The 24,824-nt window shown below is 47.5% G+C and overlaps 1 protein-coding gene across 10 annotated transcripts in view; it reads right to left on the bottom strand.

Annotated features, from left to right (window-relative positions):
• Nucleotides 1–24,824, bottom strand: part of MYO7A (myosin VIIA) — a 188,866-nt gene that overhangs the window by 4,911 nt on the left and 159,131 nt on the right. For all 10 annotated transcript variants that reach the window (XM_053309990.1, XM_053309989.1, XM_053309991.1 and 7 more), the window contains 15 exons: nt 22,730–22,847; nt 21,253–21,379; nt 20,623–20,792; nt 17,697–17,887; nt 16,869–16,993; nt 15,361–15,518; nt 14,626–14,779; nt 12,122–12,277; nt 10,481–10,586; nt 7,408–7,521; nt 6,380–6,467; nt 5,296–5,402; nt 3,061–3,246; nt 1,552–1,668; nt 585–668 (listed from right to left, as the gene is read on the bottom strand). In XM_053309990.1, coding sequence (XP_053165965.1) covers nt 585–668; nt 1,552–1,668; nt 3,061–3,246; nt 5,296–5,402; nt 6,380–6,467; nt 7,408–7,521; nt 10,481–10,586; nt 12,122–12,277; nt 14,626–14,779; nt 15,361–15,518; nt 16,869–16,993; nt 17,697–17,887; nt 20,623–20,792; nt 21,253–21,379; nt 22,730–22,847 — 2,001 coding nt within the window. The remainder of the gene's footprint in view (nt 1–584; nt 669–1,551; nt 1,669–3,060; nt 3,247–5,295; nt 5,403–6,379; nt 6,468–7,407; nt 7,522–10,480; nt 10,587–12,121; nt 12,278–14,625; nt 14,780–15,360; nt 15,519–16,868; nt 16,994–17,696; nt 17,888–20,622; nt 20,793–21,252; nt 21,380–22,729; nt 22,848–24,824) is intronic.

The following is a 24,824-nucleotide window of genomic DNA, read 5'->3' as shown; positions in this document are numbered from 1 at the left end:
TTTCTAATTTACCTAGATTGGGGTTCTTAAACCTGGGACTCTGGATGTTGCTAGACTACAACTCCCATCATCCTCAGTCTGGCTGGGAATGACAGGAGTTGTAGTCCAATTACATCTGAGGACCTCGGTTTGAGACCCCTTGACTTAGATCAGAAGGGAGCAAACAGAGTTTCCTTCTTCAAGCTGATAAATGATGGGGAGTTCAGTCATTCACTGCGTCTCTGGAGCCAAGTAGGACACCGCAGGGTGTGGGGAGAGGCAGCAGCCTGCCGATTCCTAAGATTAAGAGTGCGACGACACAATCTTTGTGATTAAATGTGTTTGTGATTAACATTAAGGGCATGGCATAGTCTTATCCACCACCACCCCTCCAGTAATCCTGGGATTTAGGTCACCAAAATTCTAATCTTTCGTTTCCCAAAAGGCAATTACCATGATATCAAAAGAAGTGGTGGATTTTACCATTTGGATCTTGGAATTCTACAAGAGCGCAGCTGAAAGTTCTGAGGGGAGAATGCCCAGCTTGAACTGAATGCTTGCTCTCCTCCTTTCTTTTGAGAAACTGCTTGGAGGGCCTGGCTTACCTTGGATTTGCGATCGATGAGGCTGACACCGTGTTTGTTGATGGCAATCAAGAGGAGTTCTGGGTAATTTGGATCAGTTGTTTGCTATACGGAATGAAAGGTGGAGGATATGTTAAGGCAGGAGTTCTCAAACAAGCCCCATCATCCACAGCCACAAAGGCCTTCAGTGAGGGCGAAAAAGACTCTGTATAGCTGGCAACAGCATTGCTCCTTGTTCTGATGTCTTTAGTTTCATTCTGGGGCTCCTTGGGATAAAATGGTGTGGCCACCAGATGCCAGCAGAAGCAACGTTGCCAACGCCTAACAGAGGCAAAAGCAGGCTAGAAAGGAGGCCAGTTTTGTACACCCTTTTCGTCACCCCAGTCCCACAAAATGGGAGCTGCAAGTTCTCATATGAGAACTTAGCCCCAAATACTGGCTGAAGTACAGTGCAAGGGTACCTCAGCCCAGTAACGTGTTATGCACTCACGTTGTGCAAATTGCGCAAACACAAAAAATGTGCAAGTGATGTTACACAGGATTAAGCCAACCCCCCGCCCCCAGACTTACTCTAGTGTAATGTCATTTGCACAATTTATGCACTTTCACAATTTGCACAACTTGCGTGCGTGTAACATTACTGGGCTGACGTACCTTTGCAGGCTATGTCAGTCACTATTTTGAATGATGGTTTATCTATTTATCATATTTATATACCGACCAAAACTAACGCCTCTGGGCTGTTTACAATAAAACCACACAGATTAAAAGAAAATTAAAACAACTGAAAACTTAAACACAATGTTAAATGCAATGATTCTGATTAAAATCTAATTTACTCTAGAGTCTAATTTAGGGGGAACCTGGCTAAAAGAGTTTAATTTAAGGGAACCGTGGCTAAAAGTCAAGTTACAAAGAGGGTGTTCCCATACTAATTCTCTGGAATGGAAGATGACATGAAATAAAGAAGAATAAAGCCTGTCTCCACCTTGACTTCGAAGAAAGCTGATCCAAATGTAGGCCACTTGAAAACAATCTTTAGGAAGGCGAGTTTTGCTTCTTCTCTCGTTTTGCCCGCATGCTTGTTGAAATAGGCCACGATGGACTGCAAGAAAGGGCAGAACACAGCTCAGTAGTGCATGTGTCTAGAAACATAGGGACATAGTAAGCTGCTTTATACTGAGTCAGACCTTTGGCCCATCTAGCTCAGCATTGTCTACAATGACTGGCAGCAGCTCTCCAAGGTTTCAGGCAGGATTCTTTCTCAGCCCCACCTGGAGATGCTGCCAGGGAGTGAACTTTGGACCTTCTGCATGCAAAGCAGATGCTACAGCCCCAGCCCCAATGTTTGTGTTTGGGTGTGGGAGAGATGAGTTTATTGCCAGGACTTTTAATCTGTTTAAAGAAAATGTTATTAATCAAGCCAAAGAGTGTTAACCAATAAAATCTGCATAAGTCTGCATGCAACTAAAACAATTGTTTTGAAGGAAGAAAAGTATCATTTTTTTATGCTGAGATGGTAGCCAAGCAGAAGGGGCCTTCGCTCGGTTATTTTATTTTATTTCATCACATTTTTATACTGCCCAAAACTTACGTCTCTGGGCGGTTTCTGGGCGGGAGTGGAGAGTGAATTGTTCTCCTATGACAGCACCTGCCATATTCTGTTTTCAGGAGTATTCATATTAAAATGAACTCACATTTTTTTTTTAAAAATGTGTTATCTGATTCATTCATTCATTATCTGAAGCTAAGCAGATCTCTGACTGGTCAGGGCCTAGATGGGTGACCAGCCATCTTCATGGAGTTATTATTTATTATTATTATTTTACATTTATATCCCGCTCTTTCTCCAAGGAGCCCAGAGCGGTGTACTACATACTTGAGTTTCTCTTTCACAACAACCCTGTGAAGTAGGTTAGGCTGAGAGAGAAGTGACTGGCCCAGAGTCACCCAGCTAGTTTTTTTTTTTTTTAAATGGCTGAATGGGGATTTGAACTCGGGTCTCCCCGGTCCTAGTCCAGCACTCTAACCACTATACCACGCTGGCTCTCAGTTCCATGAAAGTTATAAATGAGCTAAACAAACAACAACAACAACAACGTTTTGAATAAATATTCTATGTCAGGGATTCTCAAACTTGGGTCTCCAGCTGTAGTTGGACTACAACTCCCATCATCCCCAGCCACAATGGCTAAAGGCCATAGCAGGAGAATGAGTCCCTGACTGCCCATCCCGGAACCTGGCTTGTGCCCTGCCTGAGACAACATTGCCTGCTTCTGGCCCTCTGGAGCATTATCTGGTTGCTCTGAAGCATGGCTGCCCAGTGCCCACCTGCTCTGACCACTCCACACACAGCAAGCCCCACCAAACCCTGAGAGAGGGCTCTACTCCCAGGCTCCACCCTGGGCACTGGCAACTCTGCAGGAGGCATGCATGCAGGAACGGGAGGAGGGAGGCGAGCAGTGCAACTGGCAGGAGAGTGCTGGAGCAGACCCACCCTCTTCCAGTCATCCGGAGACAACTGCCGAATGAGGGACTCAGGCACCAGCTCCTTGAGGAGTTTGGGGATGCTCGGGAAATAGGACTTGTCGTCTTCAAACTTCACCCTATAGATCAGGGCTCCCAGCTGCAGGACTTCCTCTCGGGTGCATTTATGGTAGCCACGAAGGTACTTTGGTAATTCCTGGGCCAAAAAGAAAAGAGAGAGAGAGAGAGAGGGTAAATTTTGAAAGGGAACCAGAACAAAAAGGAGAAGGGCAGGCTTCATACTGGTTGCTGTGTCCCATGTTAAAAAAAAAAAAAATCCAGGGCAGAGGTTTCTCTTACTGCTTTCGGAAGGGTGCATGTCTTAGCCTGTTGCATGAAAACTTTGGTGGCAAAAAAGATAAAAGTTCGGTGTAACACACCATCCTCAGTTAAATGAATGAGCCCAGATGAAGATCTCCTCCATTCCCCAGCTGTTAAATTCCTTAGACGTGATAACACTCTGTTCCATGACTAGTGAAGAGATTATTATTATTATTATTATTCATTCAATTTCTATACCACCCTTCCAAAAATGGCTCAGGGTGGTTAATGAGCGGGGTGGGGGAGGGGGCGGAGAGAAAAGGGGAATCACCTGATTATTTCCAGAGGCTAATAAACTTTATGGCATTGGCCAACACCTCCCAAGCATTAATGTCAGGTCTCAGTTTCTCTATAAATAATGCTTCCTTGATTTTCCTTCTATGGAGGTTCCTCTCAATCCTCAAAATAGTTATTTTAGTACGCACCATTTGGCCTCCATGCTTAATCCTCATGTGCAATGAGCAGGGTTTCGTTCTCTGTGCACAATGCCTTATATCTGCTAGATGTTCTTTATATCTATCTTTCAATGATACACTGGATCCCCCAATATAGAATGAAGAGCAACATATACATTGACTTTTATATATTGCACCTTTCTTTCCATAGTTTCCTCCCTGCTGTTCACAGATTTCAAAATCTTGTATATCACATTTCCTATCATTGATCTGGTATATCACATCTCCTATCACAAATATCACATCTCCTCCTATAGGTATATCACATCTCCTATCATTGATCTCCTAGATTGATCTGTTAGTCAGTTTAGAGTTGACTAACAGTTGTTTAAGTGTCATTGGTGCTGTGCAAGCCACATTCACCTTAATTCCTTGTCTTTCCAAGATTGTCTGGGTTTGCTGTGTATTTTAAGTACAGGCAAACCCTGAATGAATCTAGCTCTTTTCCAACTCTTTGAGACAGGCAATTCATAGCCACTCTTCCTAATTAGATTTTCAGCTTTCTCTCTAGATTCTCTCTAGATTGTGTTAGAAGAGCAGTCTGGATTGTCAACCACAAAGGGTGGAGGATACTCCTTGGAACAGAAGACAGGAAGAAGGGCCATAAAATGAATTGCAGTCCGATATTCAGTTATGTAACAAACTGTTGTACTAAGGTGTTGAGCAGCACTTTATTTCCATTTCGAAAGCCAAGGGCTTTGTGTCCCTGCTGAGACCCTGGAGGGAAAAAAGTACCAGGACTGCGTCCCTGCCCATCCCTACCGCACTATACCATTCTTTCATTTTCATAGCATTACAGAACGTTGGAGCTGGGAGGGACCTTGGAGGTCTTCCAGTCCAACCCCCTGCTCAGTGCAGGAAACTGCTACGGCGTCCCTGACGGATCCCTGTCCAGCCTCTGTTTGGAAATCTCCAGTGGAGGGATCCCACCCCAGATGAGGCGGACTGCTCCAAACAGCTCTTGCAGTCGGGAAATTCCTCTCGATGTCTAGCCTAAATCTGCTTCCTTGCCATTTCAACCCACTGCCTTCCAGAGCCACAGAGAACAAATTGGCTCCTTCTTCTATGGGGCAGCCCTTCAGATGCTGGATATCGTGGCTATCGTCTCTCCCCTTAGCCTTCTCTTTCCCAGGCTACACATACCCATTTCCTGTAACCATTCCTCGTAGGACTTGATTTCCAGACCTTTCCCCATCTTTGCTGCCCTCAACCCATTCCAGTTTTTCCACTGGGGAAACCGCACAGAGGTAAAGGTTTAAATATGCTCCCTATATGTGTGCTGTAGTCCTGGTCTGAATCCCAGCCCCACGCAACTGCTGCTCATGAGTATACCGAAGCCTGGGATGGCCTGCTGATGCACTGAACATCACTCCAGTCTGGCCCTGATCTCCCCTCCACCACCCCATTCACTTTGCCCATTCAGGGCGTACCTGATAGTAATGGAAGATGGAGTCGGCCATCGAATCCTTTCCAGGCACGGTGTTTGTCCACAGCTTTTTCATGAAGAACACTTGGTAGGTGAGAGAAGGCACTATCCCTGCCCAAGTGAAAGACCACAACATTGGGTTAGAGCTGGACATAAGTTCTACACGACAGCTACAGCCCGGTTGAAACTATGTGGAAGTTGACAGGTGAAAGTCGCTAGGTGATGTTGACTAGCCGAAACTGGCGGATATGACCAGAAGGGGACTGGGGTTGCAAACTTGTGTCTGGGCTGCAACGCTTCTGACCAGAGATGCATGCTGATCTGTTTGAATGTGCTTCCATAAAAACTCCTGCACTCAGAAAGCTAGAGTGGCAGGAAGGAGGAACTGAGTCCTATCCAGTATGGTGCAGTGGCTAAAGCATCAGACTAGGACACTCATAGCCACTGGGTGAGACTTTGGCCCAGTCACTCTTTCTTGGCCTAGCCTACCTCATAGGGCTGTTGTAAGAATTCAGTGGGGGCTGGGAGGACCGTGTATGCTTCTCTAAGCTCCTTGGAGGAAGGGCAGGATAAAAATGAGGATCATTCAGTTATGTGCACACTTGAACTCAGAGGCGTAACTATAGGGGGGGCGGGGGGGCACGTGCCCCGGGTGCCATCTTTTCTGGTCATGTGGGGGGCGCCGCCATGACAAAAAATTAAAAAAAAATTTTTTTTTAATTTTTTTGTTAATACAAATGTTTCCTGCTCAGTGCAGCAGCGCTGCAGCAGTCAAGGGAGTGCGTCGGCGCCCCCTCCCCCACGAGTGGTCCCTTCCGCGCCGCCTGCGCCCCCCCCCATTGCTTTGCTGGCGCCTGGCGGCCAGTCAGTGGCTTGGCTTGGAGGCAGGAGCAGGCGCTTGTGAGGAAAAACCTAAGTATAATGTAGTATGTTGGGCGGGCGGGGGGGGCGCCATTTCAATGCTTGCCCCGGGCGCCGTTTTCCCTAGTTACGCCTCTGCTTGAACTTCTGACACAACAGCCATGAAGGCCCCACATCATTCTGAAACAGAAAGGACCGGGATGAGCTGGAAAGCACCAGGGCCTTACCGTCTTTTGAAGGCCTGGCTTTCTTTATCCAGTCTGTGAGATGCCTGACAAAGTCAAAGAAGAAGTCTCCTTCAGGGACACTGATGACCTGGAAGAATGGACGCCATGAAAAACGAAAACAACGTCTAAAGGCAGCCCTCAGTCCTACTTGTCAAGTGATTTTGCCACTGCAAGGAGCATTTTGCAGGTGCCTGTGGCACTGCTCCGCTTCTTGAAGATGCTCAGGCTCTGACTTTGGTGAGTCTGCATGGAACTATTTCTGAAAGAGCTGAAATGTGAGATCTTTAGGGACGGATAACTGGAGCACATGAGGGGAAGTGGGAGGTATTGACAGACTTGGGGTGACCTGCTGATATGCCGTTGTTTAAAAAATCTGAAGGGGGAAAAAACCCTAAGGGGACAACCTCCCCAAACTGCCCCTCAAGTTATTTATTTATTTGATTTGATTTATACACTGCCCTTCCAAAAATGGCTCAGGGCGGTTGAGCTAGTCAATGGGACAGAATGTTCAATGGGACACTGAGCACTGAGCTTAGTCAATGGGACAGAATGTTTACGAGCTCAGACAGCTAACAGTTAACAGACAAGCTGAGGTGAGTAGAGGTAATGGAACTCTGTAGTGAAGGAGGAGGGCTTGAGCAGAATGAGCAGAAATTTATCAGCTTGAAGAACACTGCCTCAAGATAGTCACAGGCCCTTGTGCTTCTGAGGGGGAAAGGTGTCTAAAACTCTTCTGTTTTCCACAGGGAAAGGGTTTGAAAAAGAACTGGGACTGAGCACCAGTGCCTTCCTCCCACAAAACAGGGGCGGGGGGGGGGGGAAGTTGCCTATAAAGCAAGACCACAGTTAGAGCAGGGACTCCTCTCTGTTGCTAACTTGTGTTTTTCCACCATGCTCAGCCACAGACTCAAGTAACACACGTCGCACACCAGGGATATACTGCAACACTTCGTTGCAGGCCCATTCTTATTTTGAAGACGTAGACCTTGCCAGAATGCCCCCGGGGCTGCTCTGAGTCCCTCGCTCACCTTGTCAGAGATTTTGACAAAGAGACTGAAACCCTCCGATGATTTCAGAAGCAGCCGGGTGGAGATGTTCTGGCAGAAATCCTTGGCTTTTGTGCTGGATTCCACTTCAAATGCCTGTCAAGGGGGAGAAAAAAAAGACAATGAGGTGCTTCACATGAGCAGTGTGAAGCACCATAAGGGGCTTTGTGGGGAGAGCGGGTCCAGCTTGACCTGCTCTCCCTCCTCACGAGCAAGCAGCCATCACGGAGCCGGTTGGGGAGATGGGCTTTGGGGGCCTCCTGGCCCTCGGAAGCCCCAGAATGCCCCGTGCAAGTGCACAGGACATTCTGGGGAACCCCCCAATGCCGGGAGGTTTGTTGTAGCCTCCTTCTTGGGAGGCTACTTGTGAGTTGCCGCGGTGCAGAGCCGTGCCGCAGCGACACCTGATCAGAGAAACGGGGTTAGTGGAGCGTGTACTCTGCTAACCTCGTGTAAGGGGGGTGCATTTAAGCAGGCTTGCCACCGGTAGCCGTATGGCTCCCGTGGTAACACTCGACCAGCTGAAACCGGGCTGGGCAACCTTAGCCCGGTTTTGGCTGGCCGTGAGAATAGCCTTATTCATTTTTCAGTCTGCTGTTCTTCAGGACCCACACACTGATTCAAGAAGTTCTTCTGTGGGGGAGGAGAAAAAGCTCGAGGAGGCTACAGGGCCTGGGATTCATGAGGCCCTCACCACAAACCATCCCAGGGAGCAGTGGAAAACTTCTTCTATGGATTCCTCCACCAAAAAGGCAGTGGGAGCATATTCTGCGTTTCTGAGGGAGCGGAGACAAAATGGCTTCCCCCAGCTTTACCGCCCTATTCAAGGCTGTAAAGTCCAGGGGCCATTTCAGAGAGTTGTGGTGAAGGGAACAGAAACAGGGGCAAAATGTCTGCCCTACTTACCAGCAGCAGCAGCCATCGCTCTTCTTGCTGGAGCAGGAAGGAGGAAGGTTTCTCCTCCCCAAGCAAGAGTGGTCCTTTCATGAGGTGAGCTGAGGCAGTTGCCTCAGAGGGTAGACTACTGGGGCACCAGCAGGGTAGCCAGATGTTCCCCACTGCTGCTGTCAATACAGCTCTTTGGGACCGATCTGATCCCTGCAAGTTTTGCAAGGGCAGAAGAGAGAAGCTGCCCTTTACTCCCTGCAAAGCTTGCAAGAAGCACAAGAAGAGAAGAGGAGGCGATGAGGCAGGCAGCGTTCCCCTCTCCCTGCCCCCTGCCCCACGTTCAGCAATGACAAGGGTCAGCTTTGAAAGCAGGCTGGTCCGCACCAGGGGCGTGGGGGAAATGGCAGCATTTGGCACTTCACAGGTTACACGGGTAGCCACGCCTTACACCAAGGAAGACCATGCATGCGTCCATCTAGCTCAGTATGTCTGTACTGGCTAGCAGCAGCTTTCCAGGATTCCAGTCTAGAGGCTTTCCCAGCCCTACCTGGAGATAACAGGGGTTAAACCCAGGACCTTCTGCACGCAAAGCAGATGCTCTGCCATTGAGCTATGGTCCGTCCTGGTCTGAGGTGCCACTGGGTGGCTTTAAGAAGGGTTTGGATAACTTCATGGAGGAGAGCTCTATCAACTGCTCCTAGTTGGAGAGCTATAGGCCACCTCCAGCCTCCAAGGCAGGATGCCTCTGAGTACCAGCTGCAGGGGAGTAACAGCAGGAGCGAGGGCATGCCCTGAACTCCTGCCTGTGGCTTCTAGTGGCATCTGGTGGGCCACTGTGCAAAACAGAATGCTGGACTAGATGGGCCTTGGTTCTGATCCAGCAGGGCTGTTCTTATGTTCTAATACTTTGAGCCACCCCTGCATCATCAAGAACTTTCCATTTCTCCTCCCACCCAGATTGGAAGCCCATCTTTTGCCCTCACTTGGATGATGTCATCCTGAAGCCAAGTCAGAGTGAGAGCAGGAGCAGGAAACAAGGTTTCCTGACCTTACTCCTTACTCTGGGGTCTTCTAGGGCATGAATGTGCCGGTTCTCATTCTGATTTGACTTCATTATGATGCCATCAGAGTGAGAGCAGATGAAAGAACAAACAAGCAAACAAACAAAATAAGAAGCAATGCTTCCTGTCTGGGCAAGAAAAGGCATGGGAAGACTTTTGAAGATTTTTAAAAAAGTGTCCAGCAGCACTAGCAGAGAGAGAGAGTGATTACTGCTGCCACCAGGTCATATGTAAAAAGGGTGAGTGGAGGCAGTGTGGTTTTGAGAAATCGTTTACCTTGCCCCACTCAGCCCGATTTCAAGCCAACAAAGTTGTATTACAGCATTGGGCTCAGCATCAGTCCTGAGAGGTTGCTTGAAATTCTGATCTTGACTCTTGAATTCTTGAGTCAATCCTGCTTCTTACCTAAAGATACCTGAACCACCTTGACTGGTTAGTCTTTAAAGTCAGCAACTGCTATTCAGGGGTGTTATGAACATGGAACGTAGGAAGCTGCCATATACTGGGTCAGACCCTTAGTCTATCTTGCTCAGTATTGTCTACACAGACTGGCAGTGGCTTCTCCAAGGTTGCAGGCAGGAATCTCTCTCAGCCCTATCTTGGAGATGCTGCCAGGGAGGGAACTTGGAACCTTCTGCATGCAAGCAGGCAGGTGCTCTCCCCAGAGCAGCCCCATCCCCGAAGGGGAATATCTTACAGGGCTCACACATGTAGTCTCCCATTCAAATGCAAATCAGGGCAGACCTTGCTTAGCAAAGGGGACAATTCATGCTTGCTACCACAAAACCAGCTCTCCTCCCTTGGAAGTCTTAAAGTAAAGTTGTGCCATTGTGTCGGTGTCGATTCCTGGCACCCACAGAGCCCAGTGGTTGTCTTTGGTAGAATACAGGAGGGGTTTACCATTGCCATCTCCTGCGCAGTACGAGATGATGCCTTTCAGCATCTTCCTATATCGCTGCTGCCCGATATAGGTGTTTCCATAGTCTGGGAAACATACTAGCGGGGATTCGAGCTGGCAACCTCTTGCTCGCTAGGCAAGTTATTTCCCCATCGTGCCATTAGGTGGCTTACCAACATTCTATTTTGACTAGAATATTGTTCTTTACCTCATCGGTATCATCCGGGAAGTACACTTTATGGAAAATCTGAGTTGTTTTGTGCTGGATCGCCTCAACTTCTACCAAATGGGGAGGGTATTTCCGGGAACCGTTTCTACAAAACAAAAACTCGCTATGAGTCTGGCATCAGTGCACCGATGGGCAATGCATCTTCTCTTCAGTGGAGGCCATTACAAGAGGAAGGCCGGTGGGAAAGGAGGCATCTGTGTGGAATCGGGGCATAGCAAGATTGGAATGGGTTTGGGGACAAGCGGTGAAGATGGGCTCCTGTCCCCCAAGACTCCCGCCGCCTTCTCTCCCCCACCACATCTTTGCTCCAGAAGAGTAATGACGTGGTGGGAAACAAAACATTATCTGCACGCTCTTTCTCTTGCGCCTGTACAAGTAATATCACACATTCTACATACTGTGGCCCCTCCTGATTCAATTCAATTCAGAGCCAGCGTGGTGTAGTGGTTAGAGTGCCGGACTAGGACCGGGGAGACCCGAGTTCAAATCCCCATTCAGCCATGAGACTGGCTGGGTGACTCTGGGCCAGTCACTTCTCTCTCTCAGCCTAACCTAATTCACAGGGTTGTTGTGAGGAGGAACTTAAATATGTAGTACACCGCTCTGGGCTCCTTGGAGGAGGAGCGGGATATAAAATGTAAAAAATAAAAATAAAATAAAAATAAATTATAGCTACACCCCTGAGTGGAATAATAATCCTCCCCCATTAGAGCCTATCCTGCATTTCTAGTTCTCCCCCCCCCGTGATTAAACATCTGTTTACTTTACATTTCACAGAAAACTACAGAGATATGTTGCACTGCATGATGGAATTAACCTAATTTATAACATGTAGAGGCTGTTCATACAATCGAAACCTGGGTAGGACAAGCATCGTAACAAAGTTTGGGAGCTGTGCATGTTCCCAAGTTTCAGTTGTGTGGGAGCAAAACCACTAGGTAGGAGGACGAAGTGATTGTGTGGGAGACAGGACTGTGTGGGACAGCTTTTCCTCCTACCTTGGTCAAATGCTGGGTATGATAGCTGGGTAGGAAAGCGCTGTCCTACCCAGCTTCTGTCTCCCACACAATCACCAAGGAGCAAAGTGGGGGCATTGTCAGCATGGAAGTGTTGTGGGAGATTCCTTCTCCACTGCAGGCAGAGGAATCACGAGGGTGAGGATTCATCTCAAAAGGTGCATTCAACACAAGAAATGGGCCTTGAGGTATGTGGCTTTTCACAAATCCTAGCCCTCCTCACCTCATCAGCTACTGGCTGCTGGACTGGAACCTTGCAGCCATAACATTACACAGGAAACCTATTCACATGTTATGTTTAATGCATGTACAAGCTGTGTACCATGTACACATGCACGGATCTGCATGCAAGTACAGTTATTCACACACTGGGTTCAGCACATGCACAGTAGTAGACTTCTCCCTGCATTTGAGGGAGCTGATACCCGGGTTCACTTCTGCAATGGATGCCCTGACAGTCACCCGCACAAAAACATGTACAGGTGCACAGACAACTGTACGCACACACAACAGAATTCTGAATAGGGTCAGTTGTCACCTGCATCCCTCCATGTGGCACAAAAGGCACGCTTCAGCCAGAGAGGAGACTGATTCAGCAAATTACCTCAGTGCTTTCTGCAACCTCTGCATGCAGTCGGTAGCTAGCGGATGATGTTTCCGGGACTGAATGAACCGCTGGACATGAGGCAAGAGGATGTTACTGGGCGGGAAAAGGCCCGTACACAGCCAAAGCAGCTCCCAACCTTTCTCTTCACTGTACCTTGAAACAAAATGTGAAAATATCAGGCTTGTTCACAGGGCTGCTGGCAGGGTGGGAGAGGTGCCCAGCCCTGGTAGACAAGCCAGGTGTGCACCCGATTTTCAGTTGTGTGCTTGCAAACATTATGGTAGGAGGTGGGGAGAATAATCATGTGCGAGGCAGCAGCTGGGTAGGACAGCTTTTCCTCCTACCTCTGTAAAAAGCTGGGGACAGAACCTGGGGAGGGCACCCTCATCCTACCCAGCTGCTGCTAGGTAAGGTAGGAACATAAGAACATAAGAACAGCCCTGCTGGATCAGGCCCAAGGCCCATCTAGTCCAGCATCCTGTTTCGCACAGTGGCCCACCAGATAAGTAACACTACCTTACTGTTTGCAAGCACACGGCTGAAAAAAAGAGGCCACAATCTGCTCTCCTACCCAGGCTGGGTGCTTGTCCTACTTTGCTGGTGGCCATGCAGACAAGCTAGTCTGAATCAAATGTCATGTTGTAACAAACTCACTGGCCAACCTTCTGCGCAGTGGAACGTCAGCATTAGGGACCCAGTGGGGCTGGCGAGCAATGTGAAAGTCAGCCCCAATGGTGTCACATGACGGAACAGATAAAGAATGACTTAGAACAGCTTTAAGTTGTAGAACAGTTTTAAGTTGTTCCACAGCTCATATGTCACACTGCACCATCAGGGCTGTCTTTCATGTTGTACTGTTATGTGGGTCCCTAACACGGACGTTCTGCTGCGCAGAATGTTGGCCAATATTCTGGAAATCAATAGAAGGCAATTCGAAAAACAAACCACTGCATATGTTGATTAGGGCTGTTCTCACAATCAGCATTATTCATTTATTTCCTTATTTATTTAATACGCCGCCTGATTCCAAAGGCTCTAGGCTGTTCACAAAAATAAAACACCACAAACATAAAATAAGACAAACTGTTAAAACAATTTAAGACATTCAAAGATTACTAAAAGCATGGCTAAAAAAATGTGTCTTAAGGGCTCTTGATAAAGATGTTAAACCACGAAGTCTATAGAGAGCTCATTCCACAGCCCAGAAGCGATGACAGAGAAGGCCTGCTCCTTAGCCACCACCAGACAAGCTGGATGAACCGGAGATGGGCCTCTCTTGATGACCTTCATGTGCAGTGGGGATCATGCAGAAGAAGGTGCTCTACTAGGTAACCCGGTCCTAAGCTGTTTAGGGCTTTAGTAACCCGGTCCTAAGCCATAAGGGTAGGAGAAGCCTCTGACCCTAATTTGGGAGCCCTGCATGCTCCCGATTGGCCAAAATGAAAATTCTACAAGCAGGGGAAGTTGAAGGGCAAGTAGTGTTCGCCTGTGAGCTGGGTTGGAGGAGGGAGGCAGTGGTGAGCCCAAAACTTGTACCCCGAATTCCAGAGTGAGGATGGAGGAAAAGCACGCCACTCCCCATGCCTCCCACCTCCATACCCAGCTCACAGATGAGAATTTTCACGATGGTCAATCGGGAACACACACCACAGCTCCCAAATTAGGGTCAGAGGCTTCTCCTGCCCTATTCCCAGTCACGTGAACAAGCCTAATATTTAGTTGATTCATCAGATTAATGAACTGAAATCTCCTGCAAGTGTCAGTTTTCTAGCTAGTCATAGAACCACTTCATGTCTCCCTTGAATCATTGTCTGGTTTGCTGAATCAGTGGGTCTGGTATTCCCAAGGAAATTGCCCTTTTGACTGCTAACCCCTGCTAACTAAGCAAAGAGGAACCTTTTGAAGTAGTGATTCTCATATATTTAGCAGGGGGAGAGCAACTGGCCCTATGCAACCCCAGCATCCCTCCAGCGTCTGTTGCTTGTGACTCCATTGTGGGTGGGGTTTTTTAAGATTGTGAGTTCTTTGGGGACAGGGAACCATCTTATTTATTATTTTTCTATATAGGCCTCTTTGAGGACTTCTGTTGAGAAGCGGTATATGAATATTCGTCGTCGTAGTTGTTCTAGGTCAAACAGACCAGCAGGACATGTACAAGTGGTACAATCCACAATTATCAATTATAGTATAAACACTCTCCATATTAGTGGGTATCTCTTCCTCATGGTAACTTTCCTCTGCTTCAAGTTTACAGCTGCAGGCAGGAGCTGTTGTGTGCTCAGAACTGCATGAGCAGAGCGACTTCCGTACACACAAGAGAACTCCGATTGGAGAAAATTCAAGTTTGACTGCTACAAAATAAGATCCTCTCAGTAAAATGGCAGAGAAGGAGAGGGAAACTACTCAGATGTTCTGGGGTCCATCTGGCTCCATCAGTAATAAACGGAAGATTTCACAACAAATATTCCCGTAAGGCAGCTGGGAGAAGTGAGATCACTTACTTAATGTGGTTGTCGGTGAGCTGCTTCAGGACTTGTGAATAAACCTCGTCCTTGAGTGGTTCAGCTTTCAAGGCGCCTTCGAATATTTGGTCTGTGAGCTCATTCACGGAACGGGTTCTTTTGGAGGGATAGTCACCCATATACTTGAGGACGGGTGCACAGGCCTAGTTAAGGATTCAATAGGAGAAGCAGGAAAGAATTTCGTAGAGACTTTCTGGGTTAATCGGTTTAATTGGTTAATGCAGGGTTTCTCAAATGGGGGTTCCCTTTGATCTATAACTCCCTTTGATCACTGTGGCTGGGGATGGTGGGACTTGAAGCTCAACAACATCTGGGGAACCAAGGTTGAAAACCCTTGGAGTGGACCTTACGGAGCTAGTTGGATATGTTCAATTCTCCAAAGACATGGCAGACACATAACTCTAGGGAATTGGTGGGATAAGCTGCCCATCCGCTAATCATTAGCTCGGTTTCGGTACACATTCAAGTTCCATTCACATATTATGTCCAACACTCATACGAGTGCACTGTGTACACAGGTACAGATCTGTACATGGATACAGTCATTCGCATGTTATGCTGAACACAAGTACAGTAATACGTTTCCTATCTGCACCATGCATTTGAAGGGCCTGTATCCAAGTTCACTTTTAAAATGAACCCAGGTACAGTCATTCATACAAACATCTGTACACTCATACAGCATAATGTCTGAATCGGGCTTCAGAAGGATATCAATGAAGGCCATGCAGGCTTCTTGTGACAGCTCCTCACTGCCCAGGATCTTCTTGAGCAAAGGTTGCTTGATCGGTTCCCGTGTATAGGACCACATCTTGTCTTTCCCTCGGTTTTTGGTGATCATGACCCTGCTTAGGGTATGTTTGGGTGGAGGCCTGGCAGGAAAGATAAAGCAGGAGGGAGGGAAAGCATGGTGGTGATATCTCAAAGTTCACGATGCATCGTACAGTTATATTCGTTTTATTATTCCCTTCTTCCAAGGAACTGAGGATAGTGTACATGATCCCATCCCTATTTTCTCATCACAACAACCCTGTGAGGCAGGCTAGGCTAAGAGAGGGCAGCCCTTCCAGATGCCAATATAGTCCAACATCAGTGGAATATAAGAGCGGAATAGACCATGTGGAACTTCAGTGGAATATTACCATCATGGAGAAACAGACAGGGAATCCACAACAAGAATAAAAAAGCTGTGTTATATTCTTAATGCCATCTGCTGGCAATCTGCAGCAATCTGTGTGAAAGAGCCATCCTTTCTCATAGTCCTTTTATTGCAAATTGAAAAAAGTATTATATTATGGATTGCTGCAGCCTGCCAGGCCAGCCATTGGTGTTAAGAATATAACATGATGCTGATTCCCTGGTTTTTGTCCATGGAAATGTGTGCTAATGTCAGACTTGGTAGGACCTAGAGAGTGTCCTAAGGCTGAGGATTTGAACTTGGGTCTCCCAGGTACTAGCCCAACCGCGATGTGATACTGGCTTGCAAGCATCACGGTGACGTTCCTGGAATCACTTTTGAGGTGCCAAGGCTGAAATTGAGCTGGGGCAAGTCAGTTTTCTAGTCTTAGCATCTGGCTGCCATCTTTAACATGAAGGCCATGAGTTACAAAATTAATACATGTCAATATCTTGGTACCCATGGGGAAGATTTCAAATTTCTAAAAGACTTTAGATAGATAGATAGATAGATAGATTTTTATTTACGACCCATGGTCAGCTTACAAAACAACTAAAAAATGGTAGAATACAGAAATCCTACAAAGGTTAACTAACAGTTGCTGGAAAATAATAAAAGACTTTAAGTATGTGTCACAGTAGCCCATAATCTTCCCTTGTTTTTTGAAGGGTAACGGCCCGTTGTTTGGCAGCAATACACACAAAAACATTATTACTGACTAGTTTTCATGGGAATTTCAGGAATTGTGTTCCTGTGCAAACGTTCCCTTTAAAACCTAAGGGGCGTGGCACAGGTTGATCTCATTTAAACTAGGAGAGAGCTCCACCGGATATGATGAGATGGCAGCTATTTTGGTCATTCATACCATGCTTGGTGGTTCATTTCCATGCTTGGTGGTTTGCCTCCTTGTCCTTCCAAGCCGAGCTCAGCTGGAAGGAAGGGTCAGCGGAAGAAAAGCATGGGTGCCCCAGCAGATGTAGGGGGACAGGGGTAAATGTGACTTCAAGAGACTTATGACCCCCAAACTCATTTTTAAAATCTTTACCTAAAGTAATCATAGGAAAATTCTTCCAGGGTATATGGCTTCATCCTCTCTTCAGTGTCAGACATCACCAACTGGGCTGTCCTGATGACATCTTGCTTCTGGTCTGGGGTCATTGTAACCAATGCCTGTGAAGCAGAGTTGTTGTTTATGGAACAGAGAGCAAGGGATGAAAGGAATACAGTAGAGACGCAGCAAACTCTGAACTGAGGAACTTGGATACTAAATTTTAGGTATCAGCCCCAGGTTCCATTTTTGTAGAGGATCTCAGACTATCCAGGTTCTTGCCCAATAAAAAATATTCCATACTGGGCCTTGTTATGGCACTCGTGTAGCAAACGGGGGGCTCTTCTCCCCCCATTTCATGCAACTTTCCTAAGGTGGCAAGGGATTAGGGGAGGGTTCCCTTGCCTGCTGGAATGCCCAGTGAGGTGCTGGACACTGCTGTGAACTTGTGCAGCTGCAGCTAAAGATACTGAGAACCATGGGAATTTCCCATTTCCCATGGCTCCCAGCATTCAAATTGAACTACCTTTTGGCCTAATCTAGAGCCCAGATCCATTTTATTGAGCTGGCTATTCCAGATTAACACTGGAGTGGATATGGACAAGTTTATCTACCACTAGAATACAGAGAGGGAAATCAGTTGCAGAAGGCAGAGAGAGAAAGAGAAGGAGAATGTTGAATATGTTAGGGAAACCATATAAAGCACTGGAGAAAGAAAGCCTGAAGTTACTATATTCACTGCTTTGTCCCTGGTGGTCCTTAGAAGACAAGCATCCCCCGGAGATGCCCGTCCAGTGGACAGCATGGTCTCTTTAGGCAGCTTACCACAACCTCCAGAGGAGGCATAGTGACTGTGGGCAGGACATAAACAGAATCCGTTGGGAAGTCTCCTTTCAGTTTAGTCCTCTCGTTGAGCCCGTTGGCCCAGCCAGAGTTCATCACGTTCTCTCCAGTGTCCAGGTCCAGAACAATCAAGTCTCCTTTGAGGAAGCTGAGGAAGCCAGATTCTTCCCCTGCTGCAAGAGACAGAAGTGCCTATAGATGGTTATTTTGCCATTAGGATGACGAGACTGTGCCATCAAGACCTCATCACAGAATGAAACAAACAAGCCAGCAACTTGATATAATGCAGGGGGTCCCAAATTCGGCTCCCCAGATATTGTTGGACTACAAATCCCATCATCTGCAGCCACAATGGCCACTATGGGGTGTGCTGTTTGTGTTGAATGGTGCCTTCTAAGTTTACGCTGGGTGAAACAGAGGCTTGATAGGGCTGGCAAGCACCTTGCTTGAACTGCTTGTCCCCCCCGCAAACACTTCCCAGAATCCTCTGCAACTGCAGATGCTCAGGGAGTCCCTCAGCAGACAGCTCCTTCTGGAAAGGCCTTCCTGAAGCTATTGACTCTGAGCACCATTGCGCCAGGGTGGCCTTCTCATGAGGCAAAGCAAGGTGGTTGCCTCAGGCAGCAGATTATTGGGCTGCCTGCTGGGGTTCTTAAACTTGGGGTCTACTCCAGGGTTTCTGGCCATGGTAGCTGGGCGTGATGGTTGTCCAACAGCATCTGGGGACCCAACCTTGAGAAACCCTCGTCTACTCTTACTGGTAGCAGTTTTCCAGCTAGAGCCTTCCCCTCTGGAAGGGAAGGTGTGTGTGTTCTCACTACAGCTAGATTCCCGCCGAGGTCAGTTTGATGTCTTTGTAAGCACTCCACACACAAATTGGGCTTTTCCTTATGAATTCCACCTCATCCTGGTTTATGTCCAAGTTTTTAAAATCCTGTATTTTACTGGTTTCCTTGGACTGACTGCTCCCAAGGGTTGCTGCCCGCTTGACAAGGTCATCTGAGGGGGCTCTGCTGTGGGTGCCGACAATGAGGGAGGCTCGGCTGTCGTGCACGTGGGACAGGGCCTTCTCAGTTGCTGCCCCCAGACTCTGGAATGCTCTCCCAGTGGCCATTCGCTCCTCAGTCTCCATCACAGTTTTATAGAAAGTGTTTGTAATCTTGGCTTTTTACCCTGGTTTTTATATGATTGTCTCTACTGCTGCTGCTGCTTCTTCTTAGCATTTTGTATTGTTATTTTATGCTTGTATTTTAAATCTTTTTAGTCAGATCTATGTTTTTATATTTTAGCTTATATTTTAATTGTGTATTTTTATAGTCTTGTTTTAATCTTTGTGTGAACTGCCTTGGGATTGTTTTGCTGAAAGGCGGTATATAAATTTAACAATAAAATAAAAATTATATATATAAAAATCTGCAGCAAGGCACAGAAGTCAGTCTTTACATTTACATGATAAGAGCAAGTCACGCCTATGGAATGAAAAGCAAAGCTGCCTAGCTGTCTTACCTTCAACCCTGAGGCAGAGTGGAAAAAACAGTTTTCAGGCTTTTTGCTCTCCAAGTTTTTGGAGGGGGTGGGATCTGAGAGGAGGGTTTGCAGTCTTTTGCAGACAATGAGCATTTTCTTGCATGCAATCCAAGCTGTGATGGGGCCTTCAAAAGCAGAGGTGATGCTGATGGAGCACTGACACTTGCTGGGGATGTGTGTGTGTGTGTGTGTGTGTGTGTGTGTGTGTGTGTGTGTTGGGGTCAAGCCGGGGGTGGGTGGGAATCGAAAGCCAAGGCTGATGGCGAACAGGCAGTCTGATCCACAAACCAGTTAATCAGAAATGTGTGTGTGGACTTCAACAGAGCCAAATCACAGAGGATGCTTTAATTACTAAACCCTTGGGGGAAAGGGAGGCATGGCGTCCCACCTCCTCTAGGAAGCCATTGGCCACAAGGAAAACACGGATGCAAGCTGTGTGTGAACCTACCCAAAAGAAAACTCACAGCCGAGAGGGGAGGAGTTGCTTCCCTACTGCTGCAACTTTCATTCGAAGTGGCTTCGCTCATTGGATACTCAGAGCTGGAAGCCCTGTGTGGGAAAGCTCCAGGGTCCCAGGCAGAGGAGGTCTTCCTCAGCCCTAATTCCAAAGATCCTTTTATTGGAGAGGGAAAAGACTGGATCAAAGGCCTTCTGTATACAAGGCACATGCTGTTCAGCTGAACTATGGACCCTCTCCATAGGGCTGAGATTCCTAACAGAGCCACCCTGTTCCTCCTTCCTCCGAAACCTTTTCTTAATTAAAACGTCTACTTCCAAAAGGAAAGCATGATTGCAAACACCACTTCTGAGGAAGAAGTCCCCCTCTTAAGAGGAAAGAAAAAGGAATCTGAAGACAAGGTTTAACCCCTCATGCTGCCTAATCTTCTCTTGAACCTTCACAAGAAGGAGTTGACTTTGGCCTTCTGCCTCACAGTTCTGGTTGTTAGGTCATAAACACACCCATGAACACAAAAGAAAGAAAGGGGTGCCTCCCTCCACCACTTTGAGGCATGAGGGGAAGAAAGCAGGGCTGAAGATAGAGAGAAAAATTGAGGAGTAGCTCCTCACCAAAAATTTTTGTGGGGGAAGGGGAAATATACTTTTATTAGGGGAAGGCTTTTAGGGGTTGAAGAGATGGGTTATTAGGTTTGGTGGGGGAAAGTTCAGTAACATGAGTGGGGGGACTCAACAAGTGTTTAGAGTGGGGGTTCTGCACTCCTGGAAGATGTCTGAATAGATCCAGTCCCTGCTATAGGGCCAAAATTCTATAATTAACCCAGAGGCCTGTTGGTAGAAATATGATGGTCTGGGGGGAAGATGGGGGAAAATGCCCCCCTCCCTAGGACCCCCCCCCCCCGGTCGGTCAGGTCAGTTTCCTTACCAGGATTTGGGTTGTCCTGGAGAGCGACTACGAACTTTGATCTTTTCCTCAGCCCTTCCAGGAAGGTTACCACAAGGTCCCGGATGTCCTCTGCATTGTTAGAGGTGAAGGTATATTCGTCTGCTTTGATGGTGGCCAAGGTGAAGCTCTGACCCTGGAGTTTCCCCCCTCTAGAACAAACATCATGAGGGCAAACAGAAGACGCCCGGGGTTAGGACATCAGCTTAAGAACATGATAGAAAGTACACCCTGAACCTGCAAAAATCTGCTACTCTGGCCTCTTCTCTCAGCCCTGGGAGAATCCTAAGGTGCTGAATTCTTCATGCAAAACAGGCAAATGGGAATGCTTAGCTGAGTGCACAATAAGGGGAGGCCTTTGCTGCACTTCATAAGAGGTGGTGAAGGAGATTAAAGAGCCCTTTGCTGGCATCTTAACTTACATGGAAGAAAGTGGCTGGGATGGGTCCTTGGGATTTATTTGCGGGGAGGGTAAGCTGATGGGAAGCTCCAGGCGGCTAGACTGAGACCCTAAGTTGCCAACTGCACTGAAAGTTCAAATTGCACATTTGAGCACAGTGCAGGTCTCTGTCTAAATTGATTTACCAGTTAACTGATACCGTATTGCCTTACCTGCTGCTGGAGACAGCTGTGATCTCTGGAAAGGAAAGTTCCAGAAGGACTTGTTCTTGTTCATCCACAAAGTACACTCCTGTCCAGTTAACAGCTACAATTACATCATTTTTTGGAAGGCTGGGACCTGACGTTAAAAGGAGATGTGATAAAATTGCAGGTGTAAAAGATAACTCCATGTGCTACCTGAGCTCTGTTTATTGTTTTTGATACAGTTCTTCCTGCTGCTGAAGAAACAAGCCTCTCTCTCTCTCTCCCCCCCGCTCTCTCGCAGAGGCTTGTCTCTTTGGCAATGGGAAGCATTATATAAAAAACAACAGAGCAATTTCTAGCAGCATGTGCAGTTCTCCCATGTATCACTTCATTGGATCCTGGCCATAGTTTCCTTTTAATAATCTGTTTTGTTTGCAAATGACCAGTTAAGGTGGTATGCACACAGTTACTCAAATACTCTCTTAAGGTAAAGATATAGAAATATTTAAAATACTGTAAGAAATCTGCTCTGAGGAGTGGGGGAAGTGTTGTTGATGGCACGGGTGCTACCCAATTGGCACTACCCAATGGGCACGGGGCTACCCAATGGGCACTGTCCACAGGTGAATTTTCCACATTCACACTAACTGTACTAGAAATGTACAGAAATACTTTTCTAGAGCTTACGCCAGAAAAGAAAAAAATAAGTTTGTTGTTGAGCGCAGTGAGGGTGCATTCCATCCTATTCTACTGCTCTAGGAATGTAACAACTCTCTTCTTTAGCAACCAGGTCAGGTCTGGCCAGGCCACTGTCCTTGGCCCTCACCTCTGACAGATGGGTGTGACAAGCCCCTACCCCCCGCCCAGGTGCATGTCAAGTGACATGGGACAATGTGGCAGCTAAACTAATTGCACATTAATAATCTCCAGTGTCAGCTAGCTGAATCCATCATGCTCATGAGAAATAAATTTTTCCTCTTTGTAAAGCCCATGGCTATAACCATCAAATTAATGGGTCAACATTCTGGTTAAAGCTCTATGCATGCAAAACGTGTATGTAGCGGCTGTGTTCTTGCTTCAGCAGCGCAGGCATTCATAGATGGGGCAGGGCAATTTTTGCCAATCTGCCTTTCCCTCGCACGTAATCTGTGCCACCATTCCCTTTACATAGGAACACAGGAAGATGCCTTCTACTGAGTCAGACTATTGGTCCATCTAGCTCAGTATTGTCTGCACAGACTGGCAGCGGCTTCTCCAAGGTTGCAGGCAGGAGTCTTTTGCAGCTCTACTGGAGATGCTGCCAGGGAGGGAACTTGGAAGCTTTTGTACAGGTGATCTTCCCAGAGCGGCCCCATCCCCTAAGGGGAGAATCTTACAGTGCTCACACATGTAGTCTCCCATTTAAATGGAAACCAGGGTGGGCTCTGCTTAGCAAAGGGGACAATTCATGCTTGCTACTACAAGACCAACTCTCCTCTCTTAAGGTAACCCCTTATTGGTTTACCTGAGAATTTGAAAGCTTCATAGAATCTGGAGAACAGCAAAGGCCACTTGAAACGTGCAAAATCCACCACTTCTTCCTTGACTTTTTTAGGGTCTGCTCTCTTCTGGGTATAGATTCCCTGCAGGAAAGAAAAAAAATCCTCAAACTGCTAAACCTCAATTAACACCTTGGAGAACATAAGAAGAGCCCAGCTGGATCAGGCCCCAGGCCTATCTAGTCCAGCATTCTGTTTCCCCAGTGGTCCACCAGATCCCTCTGAGAAGCCCACAGGCTGGAGTTGAGGGCATGCCTTCCCTCCTGCTGTTACTCCCCTGCAACTGGTACTCAGAGGCATCCTGCTTTGAGGCTGGAGGTGGCCTATAGCTGGAAGGCCTGGAGTGGATCTGACGGCACTGTTTACATTCTCTGGCATTGTAATAAGAACAACATTATAGTTGTTCTTATTACAAAGAACAACTATAAACAATTGTTCTCTGGACAGCTCACAACACAACAGTAAAAAGTCAGCCAATAAAAACATAAAACAAGACAAATTATCACACACACACACACACACACACACACTCTTACAAAGTTCAATACAAAACATTTTAAAAACTTTTTTAAAAAGCAATTTTTAAAAGCCCAAGCAAACAGAAAGGTCTTCACCTGGCATCTAAAAGAACAAAGTGACAAAGTGACAACGCCAGATGAGCCTCACTGGGGATGGCTCGTTCCATAGACGGGATGCCACCCCTGAAAAGACCCTCTCCCTAGCAGCCACCTGCTCCACCTCATTTGGCAGGGGGACTCAGAGCAGGGCCTCCAAGGAAGACCTCAGTGTCCGGATGGGGACATATGGGCAAGGTGCTCTTTCAGGTAACCTGGTCCCAAGCTGTTTAGGGCTTCAAAGGTCACAAATGCTTAAAATAATCCAGCATTTGTGACCTTTCCTTTCCCAAGGAGTGTAACATCTGGACTAATACTGCACTGGTACACGCATGTTGTGCTAGTGCAAAGATGTTGCGTTCACTAGTTCTGCCGAGTTGGGAGCTTAATTTCCAGACGAGTAGTGCACTGTTGCAATGGTACACGCTTGCACAAGCTGTGGTCCCCCCTTCCTGCTGTGAAACTTGATTTCTAGTCCATATACGTTGCAGGGAACAATGCAAAGCTACTGTAGACATAATCCTTGTTGTGGAAGTGCAAGACTTGCACAAGAGGGCAGAGAGTGCAAGAGACTGTGCGAGTATCTGCTCAGCTGCGCAACCAGAAGCTTAACTAGGGAAAATGGCGCCCAGGGCAAACACTGAAATTGCGCCCCCCCGCGCGCCCAGAGCCTTTGGATGGATAAAAATAAATAATAGATACCAAAATTTTCTTTTAATCTCTCTCCTAGCAAGAGAGAGCCTGGCACTGCAGGAGGCAGCCGCTTGCTGCCGTGTGTCCTCCGAGGCGAGGGGGTGGCTTTGGGCAGCGGGGGAGCAAGCAGAGTCCGGACTCGAGTCGTCCCCATAGCGGCGGCCGCCACCAGAGCAACGCCAAGGCCTGCCGTGTGGCCCGGCGTTGCTAACCAACTGCAATGGGGCAGGAGCGGGGGTGAGCAAGCGGCAAGCAAGGTCCTTGACTTGCTACACCGTGGCAGCTGAGCTCGACGGTGCTGAGCTCCTCGGAGAGCCTGGAGCTGAGCCAGTCGTCGCTCTTCAACGGCGGCGGCGGCGGCGCAGGGGACAAGCTGAGCCGCTCCAACGAGAAGGAGCAGCTGCAGGGCCTGAACGACCGCTTCGCCGGCTACATTGAGAAGGTGCACTCGCTGGAGCAGCAGAACAAGGAGCTGGAGGGCCAGATCGCAGCGCTGCCGTTTGACCCGGCGTCGCTTCTGAACTGCAAGGCGCGCCTGCGCGCCAAAGCTTGAAACTGCGCGGGCGTGCCTTGCAGTTCAGAAGCGATGCTGGGCTGAACGGCTGACTGGGTATGTGCTAAGCTTCTTAAGTATAGGAGCTATAGCTCTGTGCTACTTAATACCTGGTATTAACTCCTTCACGTTCCTCTTAGCTTAATCATGAGCACCCCAAATCTGCTCAAAGAGAAAAGTCTTTTGCCATTTTTTTCAGTA

Source organism: Hemicordylus capensis, chromosome 3 (assembly GCF_027244095.1).
Source record: "Hemicordylus capensis ecotype Gifberg chromosome 3, rHemCap1.1.pri, whole genome shotgun sequence".
Lineage (NCBI taxonomy): Eukaryota > Metazoa > Chordata > Lepidosauria > Squamata > Cordylidae > Hemicordylus > Hemicordylus capensis.
The sequence above is the reverse complement of the archived record's forward strand: the minus strand, read 5'-3'. Positions and strand labels throughout refer to the sequence as shown.